General features: G+C 35.7%; 1 protein-coding gene across 1 annotated transcript in view; it reads left to right on the plus strand.

The window, feature by feature from the left end:
• Positions 1-15,230, plus strand: part of col13a1 (collagen type XIII alpha 1 chain) — a 161,138-nt gene that overhangs the window by 84,876 nt on the left and 61,032 nt on the right. Inside the window, exons 19-24 of the mRNA XM_016992189.2 lie at positions 1,288-1,350; positions 2,943-2,996; positions 5,717-5,803; positions 7,166-7,210; positions 11,400-11,468; positions 14,365-14,388. Of these exons, the coding sequence (XP_016847678.1) occupies positions 1,288-1,350; positions 2,943-2,996; positions 5,717-5,803; positions 7,166-7,210; positions 11,400-11,468; positions 14,365-14,388 (342 nt within the window). The remainder of the gene's footprint in view (positions 1-1,287; positions 1,351-2,942; positions 2,997-5,716; positions 5,804-7,165; positions 7,211-11,399; positions 11,469-14,364; positions 14,389-15,230) is intronic.

The raw sequence follows: 15,230 nt of genomic DNA on the forward strand, positions 1-15,230 counted from the left end.
AATGACTTGTTAGTAAAGCTGTTGAATGTTCAGAACACATTGGCTTTCTTTATACACTCTGTCCTCCATATTCCCTTCTTCAGTGTCCAATGGGTGCCAAAGAGGTAGATAGGGAGACCCCCTTCTAATATATTTTAAAAATTATGACATTACTCATAATTCAATACAAACAATCCATACACTACCAGCTTACACTAACCATAGCAACTCCATTCTTGGCTCTTGGCTCACAAGATGAGTTTCTCTCACACATAGGCCTGAGCTACTCTCATGTGCAGGCTCGGCTCTTCTCACACAGGGACTAACAACTCCACAGGCACACTTGCTTATAACAACCTGCTGGTTTTGCTGAGTCATTGCACCATTTTAACTCTTTCAGTGCCTGTACATCAATTTTGTAATTAAAAATACACTGTTAATTTTCAATATCTCTGACAAATTCTGCAGGAGGCAGCCATAGTATGTTAGATGTGTGGTCAAATTTAGACTAGGACCAAGGGGTAAGGAGAGGCCTGCCTGGCAAGCATTATGCTAACAGGCCGAAGTTTCAGATTAGAAAATACACTCACCAGGATGAAGAGAGGCAACAGAGGTTTTAATTATAATCTGGACAGAAAGGATGCAAGTATAGCTAATGATATTTGATAATTTGATACAGTTGGCAGCCATTCAAGTTACCTGCTCTGCCCGCTCCCTTTTCTGATTGGCCAGCAGAGGGTCTGGCGTAAAACAGCATCTTGAATGGCTGGCGCAATGATCCCAGATTAGCTCGTTATCCCAGATTATCTGGCAGTATAGAGTCATATAATCCAGTTCAAAGCAGATAATCAGATCCTGGAATATAGGACAGTGTAGATCCAAACAGAATAGAGTGGTGAAAAGCAAGAATTCAGACTGTCCTGGGAGAACTTAAAAGAAGCACCAATCCCCTCTATGCTTTCTGCCATGGTACCACTTCTAGCCTTTTCGAAGGCCTGGGTGGGAAAAGAGTGACGGGAGCCAGGGTCAGCTGACCACCTGAGTGGTATTGATCCTTTCCTCACCTCATGGAATGACCCTTGACCTCTCCATGGATCACATCAAAATCTATAATTTTGTCCCTCAAACTTGCCATATATGATATTGACCTATACATGAGTGCATATGGTAGGTGTGTACTGTTGTGGACATGAGTACTTTTACATACTGGAGCCATGCTTCAGATTTTGGTGATACTTCGCTTAAAAAGTACTAGTACTATGTAACAAACATGATGCTCTGTCTCTCTTTCCTTTCTGGGGGCAAAAGGGAGAACGTGGAGTTGCTGGAAAGACAGGGCCCCCAGGTTTGCCAGGGAAAAGGGGGCAGAGGGTAGGACATGATCAAATGCGTGGGCTTGCTTTGTTGATCTGCATTTCCCTGTCCAACAATCCCATTTCTGATGAGATTGCTTTGAGCTACATTTCATGTTTGGGAAAGAATGCTTTTACTACTGTATTTATTTACATGTGTGCGGTGTACTTTTGATAATTAGCACTGTTCAGTGTGTACAAAACATTGGCAAAAAGATATGTTTTTCTCACATCTGTCTTTACCCCTTGAAATGATAACTATGATGGGAAAAGCATGGGATGCAGAAGGATGTCGGACTATTTCTGAGTAAATACATAATTGTTTTTAATTATGCAACTACAATTGTTGGTTGAAAATGGCAAAATCCATGCAAATAATTGACAGTACTTCTAACTGGAAAACCTAGCACTTCAAGGCCAGTTTAAACTTCCCTTCTGCAGATAATATAGTGGATGAAAATAATCCTTTGATAACACAATGCTCACTTGTATTTTTGGCATGCCTGTATACATTTCATCTTTTGTATTTGTGTGTGCCATGGAAACATGGAATACATTTAAATAAAACAAAAGTTGGCATCTTGAGAATCTCATGCCCTCCTCCAGATAGTCTTTGATGTTAAGCGGATGGTGATTGATGGTGATGCCTCACATTGAGAATGCCCTTACAAGGGAGACATCCCTGGAACCTCTTTTGGCAACTTTTTGATTTCAGGGATTTTTTTGAAGATATATGTATTTTAGCACATAGAATAGTTCACCTTAATTGCAGTTTTATGGTTCAGCATGGTTTCTTGAATGAATGCTGCAGTTCCTGTGTTTTATTGTTGGTTTTAAAATGGTGTGGTTCTTTAACCCGTATGCTGCCCTGGGACCTTTTGCTGAAGGTGGCTCATAATATTTTCTGTTTTAAATGAGTATTCATTTTCATGTAACGTAAAGCATCTGTGTAAACTAGAGACACAATGCAAAACTTTTGCCCAACAGCCTTCATATCTTGTACTATAGAATTATCTTTTCTGATACACAAAGCATCCATACATATGTAAGGATACTCCACAGAATGGCTTATTTAGACTTTAACAGGAACTGAAACCAGATCCCACACTGAGCTTGAGGTTGGATTTGATGGAACATAAGACTGCTCCCAGCTCTAGGAGTCAATTATTTTCTAAGAGGTGTTTGTATGTCTATATGGTTTTATAGAGTCAGAAATACCACCACAAAATATTGGGAATGAGGTTGAACAACCAAAGCTCCCTCCCCATCTCAAAGTACATACTTAAACTTTATTAAGTTATTTTAGTAGCAGAAACAACAATCTAACATGTATTTAGCCTTGTTAACAATACATTGTTTCCTGTGGTTTCTTTTTACTCACAATCAGCTAACTGAGGCAACTACTCATTGTTTAGGTCCCTGGGAACAGGCGTATGTTAATAAATTTTAACTTCCTTCAGGAGGAAAGAAACATCAGCCAGGAAGTGGGAGCTGTAGATAGGCTTGTTATATTGTACCTATAGACAGCTTCACTGCCATGGAACCAGTCCTACTGCAAGGAGAAGAAATAATTGCAACTAGTGTCTGACCATATTTATATTTCACCAACAGGGTGAGAAAGGAAAATCTGGGGATCTGGGCCCTCCTGGAGCCATTGGACAAAAGGTTTGTTTTGTTACCTAAAGAAGGGAGGTGGGAGCAGTTATAGATAGCACATTTCCTCTCTGTATTCACACAGAAGTGAATGTACAGCCATCTACTCACACTGGAAATCAAACTGTGCACTTACAAAAGCAAAGGTTTTGCCCTCCAAATGTTTTGGAATTCGAGTTCCATCATCCCTTCATATTCCCAATCCCAAGTGGAGCTGATGTACTGTAGACTCAGTGGTTCTCTACCTCTGCCATAAGGTCATTTTTAGGATAAATGCATAAGAATCTGTTTAGGAACTTGCCTAATGACCCAATTGTTGTAAATCACAGAGCTAGCTGTGAATCAGTACTTTGGGTCTATGAACCAAATAATAAGTGAAATTGCACCATCATGTTTTGCTTTTAATATCATTTTGCACAAAGATCTAATTGCAGAATAGGGTTTTCTGACCTATGGATGTCAGTAATCATGGCAGGCAAGTGACTGGAGAGTGATTACGAAATGGTTTGCAAAAATCTGAAATAAATTCAATTAGGCACTCAAATCCCTCTTTGATGTTTACTAAATTTTCACATCACAAAATTGGCCCTGTATTTGGTGAACCTAATGCTTGATGTGCATTAGACTGGATGAGGCCAAACAAATTGAAACTTAATCCAGACAAGACAGAGGCCAATCAGAAGTCGGGTCAGGGAATAGGGATCCAGCCTGTGCTGGATGGGGTTACACTCACCCTGAAGACACAGCTCCGCAGTTTGGGGGTCATCCTGGATTCAGCATTGAACCTGGAGGCCCAGGTGTTGGCGGTGGCCAAGAGGGCCGTTGCACAAGTAAAAATTGTGCTTCAACTGCACCTGTTCCTTAAGAAGCCAGATCTAGCCACGGTGGTCCACGCCTTAGTTACATCCCGTCTGGATTATTTAACATGCTCTATGTGGGGCTGCCTATGAAGAGTGCTCAGACATTTCAGTTGGACCAAAGAGCTGCAATCAGGTTGTTCATTGGGGCTGGCTACAGGGAGTAGACAACCCCACTGTTGCAGCAGCTTCACTGGCTGCCAGTCTGTTATTGGGCACAATTCAAAGTGCTGGTTATGACCTTTAAAGCCCTAGATGGTTCAGGTCCAGGCTATTTGTCTGACCACATCCCCTTGTACAAACCTGCCTGGGCCCTGAGATTTTCAAGACATGCCCTTCTCTTGGTCCTATCTCCATCTCAAGCAAGGTTGGTGGAAATGAGAGAGCGGTTTTAATGTTTGTATATTTGTATATTTAAAACTGTGTACGGATGCTTTTATGTTAAGCCACTTTGGGTCCGTTTTGAGAGAGATAAAGCAGGGTATTAATAAAGATAATGATAATGATAATAGATAATAATAACACTAATAAAAATAATTTTATTTCTTAACCACCTCTCCTCATGGCTACAACTTTGCTAAAACACATAATCATTTTAAAACACTCTGTGGAATGCACATATTAAATATTAAATGCACATATTAAATCATATCTCTATAAAATACATATTAAAATATCCAACCAAAAATTAGACATAAAATTGATGTTTTAAATTCACCTTTAAAACTGTCTGGTTAGGCCTGCTGGAAGAGATAGGTCTTCACTTGTATCTTAAATTCTGACAACTGATCCAGTTGTAGGAACTCTACCAGCAGGTCATTCCACAGTCGTGGGGCAGCCGATGAAAAGGTCCTCTGGGTGGTGGCTGCCAGTCGGATTCTGGCAGGCTGGAGTAGACGCCCCCAGAGGACCTCAGTGTTCAGGGCGGATTGTACGGGAGAAGGCGGCTCTGTAGGTAAAATGGACCCAAACCATGGAGGGCTTTAACATTCAAAAACAACACCTTATACGTTGCCCAGAAATTAATTGGCAGCCAGTGGAGTGACTTTAGGATAGGGGTTATATGCTCACTCCTGGGTATTCCTGTAACCAATCTGGCTGCAATATTTCGAACCTATTGGAGTTTCCAAACTTGGTACTGGTAGAAGTCCAATCTTGAGGTTAACAGCACTTGCACCAACATCTTAAAGTTCTCCAAATCTAGGAAGGGGCACAGCTGGTGTATCAGCCAAAGTTGATAGTAAGCACTCCTGACTGCCGAATCTACCTGGGCTGACATTTGGAGAGACAGATCCAGGAGCACTCCCAAGCTGCGAACACAGTTGTTTAGGGGGAGTGCAACCCCATCCAAGATAGTGGCCTTTGGCACAAGCATTATTTGCCATCACAACAGGAAGGAAAATGTACATGTGTTCCATTTGTAAGGACATGTGGCATCTTAAAGACAAACAGCTTCAAAATCTCCTAGGTATCAAACCCTTGTTTTTAGTTTTTCTGGAATAGGTTGATATGTCTCTTTAGATTTCTAAAGAAGCAAGATAAATATTACAAAAGCATGAAGTGCAAAGTGATGTTGTTTGTATTCCAGTAATCCACACATAGACACCCAGTTTCTCCATTACATTCATTTTGGTCCATCACCTTTCAATAGTCAGTCAGCAATCCACTTGTGCTCATTGAACATATTCATCCTTACACAAACAAACACACACTTATTGTACAAGAATTTTGTACTTTTGCAAGAGGTTCTCTTAGGCCTGCTCATACCTTCATCTTCCACCTGTCTGCTGATGGTTTGGCTACATTAAGACTGGCACCCAGAGTATCTATGATTTCAAGAAAAACAAAAAAGGTGTAATATTTTTGTACATTTAGGGAGAAAAAGGAGATTCTAGCAATGCACTTGGAGGAGGTAAAGGAGAACCTGGACCACCAGGACTACCTGGACCTCCTGGACCAAAGGTGAGTACACCTTTCTGCCCCAGAAATAATATTCTCAATTATTTCTTCCCTATTTAAAAAACGAGACACCCAACAGTTGGGGACCTCCCAACTGAAAAGAAAAACGAACAGTGGAACTAATGTGGCTCTGTATCTATGTAGAAATTGTTTTTTTGAAATCATGAAGATCTTGCCTTCTTCCAGCAAAATAAAATACACCCTTATTGCTTGTCAGCTAATATACAACTGGCTGTGAAGACATATGACTGGCCTACATAAAAGCTGCTTTAAATTTCATGAGAGGGGCACCCCTTGTGGGATCTCAATCTAAATTATTTCATTCTTTATTGTGAGGACGAAATAACCAAGGATTTATATCCTTACTTTTTTTTGCATAGATAAAATTCACAATAAAAATCAAACAAGTTAGCATTTCAATCCACATCTTACTAGATACTGTACATCTTCATTAGAGATGAAAAGGAATATTTAAAAAATATTTCTTATTTCACAAAACTGACCAAAGGAGAAAATATACCTTGAGAAATTCTTACATTCTTTGTGTGATTTTGTGAAGAAAAATGTATGCAATGTATACTTTTTTAAGAGTATTCACAGTTAAGAGTGCATATATTTGATAATGCACACAATAGACCACTTTAGGTAAGAAGTATTAGAAATGCCTACATTACACCATGTTAAAAAAATTGAAAAAAATCTGTTCTTGATTTGAAAGTGTTATTTCCTGTTTAATTGTGTGGTACTTACTTCGAAAATAGTTGTTATACTCCAGAAACTTTGTTTTTGTGACTGGAATTCTTCCCTTATCCAGCTCCTTGACCCTTGCTAGATTCTTTTTTTCTTCTTCTTTTCTTTCTTTCTTTCTTTCTTTCTTTCTTTCTTTCTTTCTTTTTTTTTTTTTTTTTGGCAGCTGTCTCACAGTGAAGGTCTCAATGGATCCCAGTTTTATTTTTTTGCATACATTCAGTTAATGGGGGCAGTATAAGATTAGTAAATTTGCCCTTGTGTGATTCTCTTCATAGGATAGACTCAGCTGTTCCATTAATCTGTGTAAGTCTTAACAAGTGTTTAGTTTTATTCTGACAATGTATGGCTATTTTATTGTTGTGATTAATATGGAATCATATAGGCAGGAGCCTCTTATTTTTGTTGTTTGTACTGAACTGAAAAGCCTGTTTCAGGAAACCTATCCAGCCTGTGCTAGAAGTTAAAATGATCCAACTTTCACATGAAAACTGTAAACTCTTTGTAACATGGGCACCTGGCCTTCGTTATCAAGTTCACTGTGTGTTCCGTGTGAATCCTTGGTCAACAGGTCATGTGGACTATTATTTTACTAATTCCATAATTTCCATATTACAGGGAGAACCTGGAATACCTGGGGAGCAGGGACCTTTTGGTCCAAGGGTGAGTAATGTTTTATTCTAAAGCCATGGTCTATATAAGGGAGAGTAGGACTAGGAAATGTGAGACTGCAGTTCAGATAAGTCCATGTCGATGGCTCTATTGGCTTTGGCTCATGAAAGTTGGGGCAAAATATATTTGGAAGTGTATTGTTCCTAGACATGGTGTGATATAATGAGAAGATTTGGACAATATTTGGACAATATATACTAGATTTCTTATGACTAGAAGCTGGCCACTTGGAGAGCCTGTGGTGTCACTGTGAGAAGGCTCTCCATAGTGCATGTGGCAGGGATCAGGTTGCATTGTAGTAAGTTGGTGGCGGTTTGCTCTTCTCCACACTCGCATGTCATGAACTCCATTTTGTAGCCTCATTTCCTAAGTCTGGTTCTGCATCTCGTGGTGCCAGTGCACAGTCTGTTCAACGCCTTCCAAGTCACCCAGTCTTCTGTGTTCCCAGGAAGGAGTTTCTCATCTGGTATTAGCCATGGATTGACATTCCGGGTTTTAGCCTGCCACTTTTGGACTCTCACTTGCTGAGATGTTCCTGCGAGAATCTCTGTGGATCTTAAGAAGCTATTTCTTGATTTAAGGCATTGGCATGCTGGCTGAACAGGGAATGGGCCAGATATGTCACTGCCTTGGTCCTTTCATTAAAGGCTGCTACTTCCCAACAGATGTCAGGTGGTGCAATACTGGCTAAACAGTATAATTTCTCCAGTGGTGTAGGGCATAGACATCCTGTGATAATGCAGCAAGTCTCATTAAGAGCCACATCCACTGTTTTAATGTGGTGAGATGTATTCCACACTGGGCATGCGTATTCAGCAGCAGAGTAGCAAAGCGCAACCGCAGATGTCTTCACTGTATCTAGTTGTGATTCCCAGGTTGTGCCAGTCAGCTTTCATATGATATTATTTCTAGCACCCACTTTTTGCTTGATATTCTTATAAGCCAGAGCATGGTCCAGAGCTCAAGATGCTTGTCTGTTCTTAAAATGAAAAGCAGATAAAAGTCTGTGTTTTAGATGGATTAGGGATAAACTGGTTTTCCCTGTAATAGGCAGTAAGAGCACCTAAAGCTTCGGAGAGCTTCTGTTCAACCATTTCAAAGCTCCCTGCTTGAGTGGTGATGTCACGATCATCAGCATAGATTAACATTACTTTTGGTGATATCGATCCTTGTGGATGTGTATGTGTAAACAGTGCTTCCTTATTGCTTATTCTGGAATAACTGAATATTATAATAACACACTTTTTAAGAGCCTGCATAATTTAGATCAGGGGTCCCCAAACTTTTGAAGCCGAGGGCCGGTCCACAATCCTTCAGACTGTTGAGGGGCCGGATTATCATTTGAAAATAAAAATACAAACAAATTCTGATGCACACTGCACATGTCTTATTTGTAGTGCAAAAACAACAACAACAACAACAATAACAACAAGAACAATGAAAGAACAATACAATATTTAAAAATAAAAATAATTTTAACCAACATACATTTATCAGGATTTCAATGGAAAGTGTGCTCCTGCTTCTGGCCAATGAGATAGTCAAGTTAATTAGGGTTGTTGTTATTGCTGTTGTTGTTGTGTGCCTTCAAATCATTTCAGACTTTGGGCGAGCCTAAGTCTAAAATGTATTTATTTATTATTTATTTATTTACTGCATTTATTTACTACATTTGTATCACACCCTTCTCACCCCAAAGGGGACTCAGAGTGGCTTACAAATTATATGTACATACAATATATTATATTATTAGCATAGCACAATATTAGCTATATATTACTTTATTGAACTATACCACTATACTGTAATATTATTAGTAATATTATATGTAATATAGAATATATAATTAATATGATTATATGGTATTATTATTAGTGTTATATTGTATTACATTATAATATTACTATCAATATTATATGTACATACAATATATTATATTATTAGCATAGCACAATATTAGCATTATATATTACTATATTGAACTATACCACTATACTGTAATATTATTAGTAATATTATATGTAATATAGAATATATAATCAATATTATTATATGGTATTATTATTAGTGTTATATTGTATTACATTATAATATTACTATCAATATTATATGTACATACAATATATTATATTATTAGCATAGCACAATATTAGCTATATATTACTTTATTGAACTATACCACTATACTGTAATATTATTAGTAATATTATATGTAATATAGAATATATAATTAATATTATTATATGGTATTATTATTAGTGTTATATTGTATTACATTATAATATTATTATCAATATTATATGTACATACAATATATTATATTATTAGCATAGCACAATATTAGCTATATATTACTTTATTGAACTATACCACTATACTGTAATATTATTAGTAATATTATATGTAATATAGAATATATAATTAATATTATTATATGGTATTATTATTAGTGTTATATTGTATTACATTATAATATTATTATCAATATTATATGTACATACAATATATTATATTATTAGCATAGCACAATATTAGCTATATATTACTTTATTGAACTATACCACTATACTGTAATATTATTAGTAATATTATATGTAATATAGAATATATAATTAATATTATTATATGGAATTATTATTAGTGTTATATTGTATTACATTATAATATTATTATCAATATTATATGTACATACAATATATTATATTATTAGCATAGCACAATATTAGCTATATATTACTTTATTGAACTATACCACTATACTGTAATATTATATGTAATATATAACATGTAATTAATATTATTATATGGTATTATTATTAGTGTTATATTGTATTACATTATAATATTATTATCAATATTATATGTACATACAATATATTATATTATTAGCATAGCACAATATTAGCTATATATTACTTTATTGAACTATACCACTATACTGTAATATTATTAGTAATATTATATGTAATATAGAATATATAATTAATATTATTATATGGTATTATTATTAGTGTTATATTGTATTACATTATAATATTACTATCAATATTATATGTACATACAATATATTATATTATTAGCATAGCACAATATTAGCTATATATTACTTTATTGAACTATACCACTATACTGTAATATTATTAGTAATATTATATGTAATATAGAATATATAATTAATATTATTATATGGTATTATTATTAGTGTTATATTGTATTACATTATAATATTATTATCAATATTATATGTACATACAATATATTATATTATTAGCATAGCACAATATTAGCTATATATTACTTTATTGAACTATACCACTATACTGTAATATTATTAGTAATATTATATGTAATATAGAATATATAATTAATATTATTATATGGTATTATTATTAGTGTTATATTGTATTACATTATAATATTACTATCAATATTAAATGTACATACAATATATTAAATTATTAGCATAGCACAATATTAGCTATATATTACTTTATTGAACTATACCACTATACTGTAATATTATTAGTAATATTATATGTAATATAGAATATATAATTAATATTATTATATGGTATTATTATTAGTGTTATATTGTATTACATTATAATATTATTATCAATATTATATGTACATACAATATATTATATTATTAGCATAGCACAATATTAGCTATATATTACTTTATTGAACTATACCACTATACTGTAATATTATTAGTATTATATGTAATATAGAATATATAATTAATATTATTATATGGTATTATTATTAGTGTTATATTGTATTACATTATAATATTACTATCAATATTATATGTACATACAATATATTATATTATTAGCATAGCACAATATTAGCTATATATTACTTTATTGAACTATACCACTATACTGTAATATTATTAGTAATATTATATGTAATATAGAATATATAATTAATATGATTATATGGTATTATTATTAGTGTTATATTGTATTACATTATAATATTACTATCAATATTATATGTATATACCATATATTATATTATAAAACTGAGGGCGGGGGCCAGGTCAATGACCTCGGAGGGCCGCATCCGGCCCCCGGGCCTTAGTTTGGGGACCCCTGATTTAGATGATCGAAATTAAGATTGTTCCAGAGCAATCCAGTTTATTTCTATATATCTGTTTGATCTTTTCCAGGGACCCAAGGGTGAGCCAGGCAAAAATGAAATGGTGGATTACAATGGCAATATCAATGAAGCTTTGCAGGTAAGAAAATGACATACAGTGACAAGGCCGTTTAGGTTTTTTAGTGTTTTTGTAAAAACTACTGCCAGCAGATCACTTTTTGAAAGTGTTAATAGAAACATTAGCAATAGGATCCTCTCCCGCTCTTGCATTACTGCCACAGATGTTTATAGGAGTCACCTAGCTGCAACAGATGGTTATAGGCCTATTAGCCAGTAGGAATAAGTGAAAAGAACAGCTTGCAGTACTTAGATTTTTAATAAGAATTTGGCATTCTTAATTGATTCCCCCCAATGAAGATTTTACTTCCAATGCAAAAGGAATCAAAACACTTGTTTAATAAAGACAATTTTGTAATTTGGAATGACTTATTATTAGGTTATTATTGAGAGGCATTTGTCTTGGTATGCAAATTGCATACCCTCCAACATTTCACAGAGGAAAACTAGGATATGTGTGGCCAAGCAGCATCAGTGTGGTCAAGATGGCAAATGGTATTAATGAAGAAGCTAAGCTAAGAGAGGATGCAGCAGTTTGGCTTGAGCCAAATGGGAAGGGCAAGATTCTGTCCTCTTCTCTCTCCCCACCAAATTAATTAAATGCTGGTTAAAACCCCGATGAGTGATCATTGATAGGGACCATGTATACAGGTACTAGTTTACAATTTGGCTATCGGAGGCCATGTTCAAGCAGTGTAAACCTTGAATCAGATCAGTTTACAGGGCTGTAGTGAATGGGTGCCTGGTATGTATACAAAATAAGAAAAAGAAAAAAAAAGAAAGCCCATATGATAGAGATTTACAGATTTAGCTGGGGAGAAAGAGTTTAGGGTTTCACAATGCTGGAACATGGCTAGGTAGTGAGCATGAATGAGAGGAAGATCCCCTCTCTATATTTCCTCTGCAGGACTCGCCCTAAAATCGGCCTTCACACCATTTAGCCCAAACCAAATCAGAAGTTTGGGTTTTCTGGTTCAGGTTTTCAGCCAATTTTGTGCACAATTTTTGCAGGATACATGGAGATTTTTGGCTTACTGACTTTGGTTGTTTAGGTTTAAATTATCTTGTTTTGTGTATAATTATTTTCATGATACTGTATTATCGTACTTATATTCACTTCTTCATTTGGTTTGACTGTTTTCTTCCTTGTGCTTTGTTGGTGTTTTGTATCTTTTTGAGAACTTTCTGTAGTTTTGTGGTGCTGATTTGTGCCATGTATGGAATCCTTAGAGAATCCTTAGAGAATGGCAGACAGCATCTTGGGGTGATTTTCCTCCCCTATTTCAGCAGAGGCTTAGGAAAGGCTTGGTAGATGGTTCAGAGACTACACAGGTATCCACCAGTTTCTCTGCCCCGTACTATAGTAGCATTGCTCTAAAACCTGTCTGGACCTCTACTTCTTCCCCTATAATAGTGATTAGACGATAGATTTCTTAACATATTGTTATGTGCCTTCGAGTCATTTCTGAATTGTGGCAACCCTAAGGTGAAGCTAACACGGGGGTTGTCTTGGCAAGTTTTGTTGGCAAGGAAGGGGTGGCTTTGCCCTCCTCTGAGGCTGAGAGAAGGTGTCTTGCCCAAGGCCATCCAGTGGTTTTCTGGAATTTGAACCCTGTTCTTAAGGATCACCTTAAACCACTGTACTTGTATCATGCTGGCTCTCAATATATAGGTTATTGCAAAGACCACGTAGGACTGTGTTCTCCAAAGAAACCCTACAGAGTCTATATAGAGAGTTCAAGCAGGAGAATAAAACCTCATATTTCACACTGATGATTTATTGCAAAGAAAGGAAAGAAATACTTCTTTGGCAGGAAACTATCAATGTATAAAAATACAAGTTACCTATATATAGGTTATCTGCAGGACTGCCTTCTCCTGCACAATCTGACACATACTGTGTTTCCCCGAAAATAAGACAGTGTCTTATATTATTTTTTGCTTTCAAAGATGTGATAGGTCTTATTTTTAGGGGATGTCTTATTTTTTCTATGAAGAAGAATTCACATTTATTGTTGAATAAAAAAATGAACATTTATTATATACTGTATAGTAGTTGTCATCACAAATCAACATAACCAAACCAGACAAACTATGACTCCTGACAATAATTTCTTGTTACGACTGTATAAATATAAATAATATAACATTAATATGTTATTAGCATTATTTCCATGTACAACTGGTATGTGCATTTACCGATCCTGCAAGTTCTGGTGTTTTGTTTGGCAGGCGCCGGGCATGCTTCCAAACAAGAACTTTGCTAGGTCTTACTTTTGGGGGAGGCCTTATATTTAGCAATTCAGCAAAACCTCTGCTAGGTCTTATTTTTTTGGGGATGTCTTATTTTCGGGGAAACAGGGTAGGTCTTCTAGGGCAGTGGTTCTCAACCTGAGGTCCCCAGATGTTTTTGGACTACAACTCCCAGAAATCCCAGCCAGTTTACCAGCTATTAGGATTTCTGGGAGTTGAAGGCCAAAAATATCTGGGGACCCCAGGTTGAGAACCACTACTTTAGGGGATGCTTACACCAACCTGCCAGAACCCAATTGGTGATGGTCACTGAAAGGACCTTTTCATTGGCCACCCCAAGACTGTGGAACAGCCTGCCAGAAGAGCTCCAACAGCTGAATGAGCTGTCAGAATTTAAAACTCGATTGAAGGCCCATCTCTTCCAGCAGGTCTACACAATCAGCTTTCAATCATGAATTTTGATTTACATTCTATTGCTTTTATATGTCAATTTTCTATCTGTATTTGATGCACAGTTTTTATATTTTTATGTGTTTTCCTATGTAATTTATTGTATATGTTTTATGTTTATACATTTTTGACTTTGCTGTACTTTGTCTCGAGTGGTAAGGTGCAGCAAGGTATTCACACACACTTTTTTCTTCCTTTTGTTTCTCTTCTTTTAGGAGATACGAACATTAGCCCTTATGGTGAGTTAGGTTTCTCTCTCTGTGTACTGTGGTTTATAGTAAGAGCAGAATAAGCAGAACTGGTCAATGCATTATGTATGTGCGCCACAGTAAGCTACTATCTAGAACTTCAAGCAGTTACCGTATATACTCGAGTATAAGCTGACCCTAATATAAGCCAAGGCACCTAATTTTACCACAAAAAACTGGGGAAACTTATTGACTTGAGTATAAGCCAAGGGTGGGAAATGCAGCAGCTACTGGTAAATTTCAAAATGAAAATAGATGCCAATGAAATTATATTGAGGCATCAGTAGGTGAAATGTTTTTGAATATTTACCATATTTCAAAGAAAAACGGTAAACTAGTTCTGTAAGTGGAAAAGTGGGGTCAAAAAACAATATGGTATTAACAGTAACTTAATAACAACAATAACAACAACAAGAACAAGAACAACAACAACAACAACAACAACAACAACTTCATTTGTACCCTGTCCTATCTCCCCATGGAGACTCAGGCCAGCTTCCAACATAGTAACAGACAATCATTCAATGCCTATATAAACAATGCAGAGCTAGATATAGATCTATAATTATATATACTAATTTCACATATGCATTTCCTCTAAAACATTTGTAAATCCTCTCTCTATATATGTGCATTTCCCTCCTGCAATATTTGCAAGCCCTATATATTTATGTTTATATCTATCTAGAAATCTCTATGTGTGTGTGTGTGCGTGCGTGTGCGTGCATTTCTCCTGCAATATTTGCAAGCCCTATATATGTATATTCATATATATCTATCTAGACATCTCTCTATATATAGATAATTATATCTAGATAGTATTTGCAAAGACT

This window comes from Anolis carolinensis, chromosome 3, assembly GCF_035594765.1.
Source record: "Anolis carolinensis isolate JA03-04 chromosome 3, rAnoCar3.1.pri, whole genome shotgun sequence".
Taxonomy (NCBI): Eukaryota; Metazoa; Chordata; class Lepidosauria; order Squamata; family Dactyloidae; genus Anolis; species Anolis carolinensis.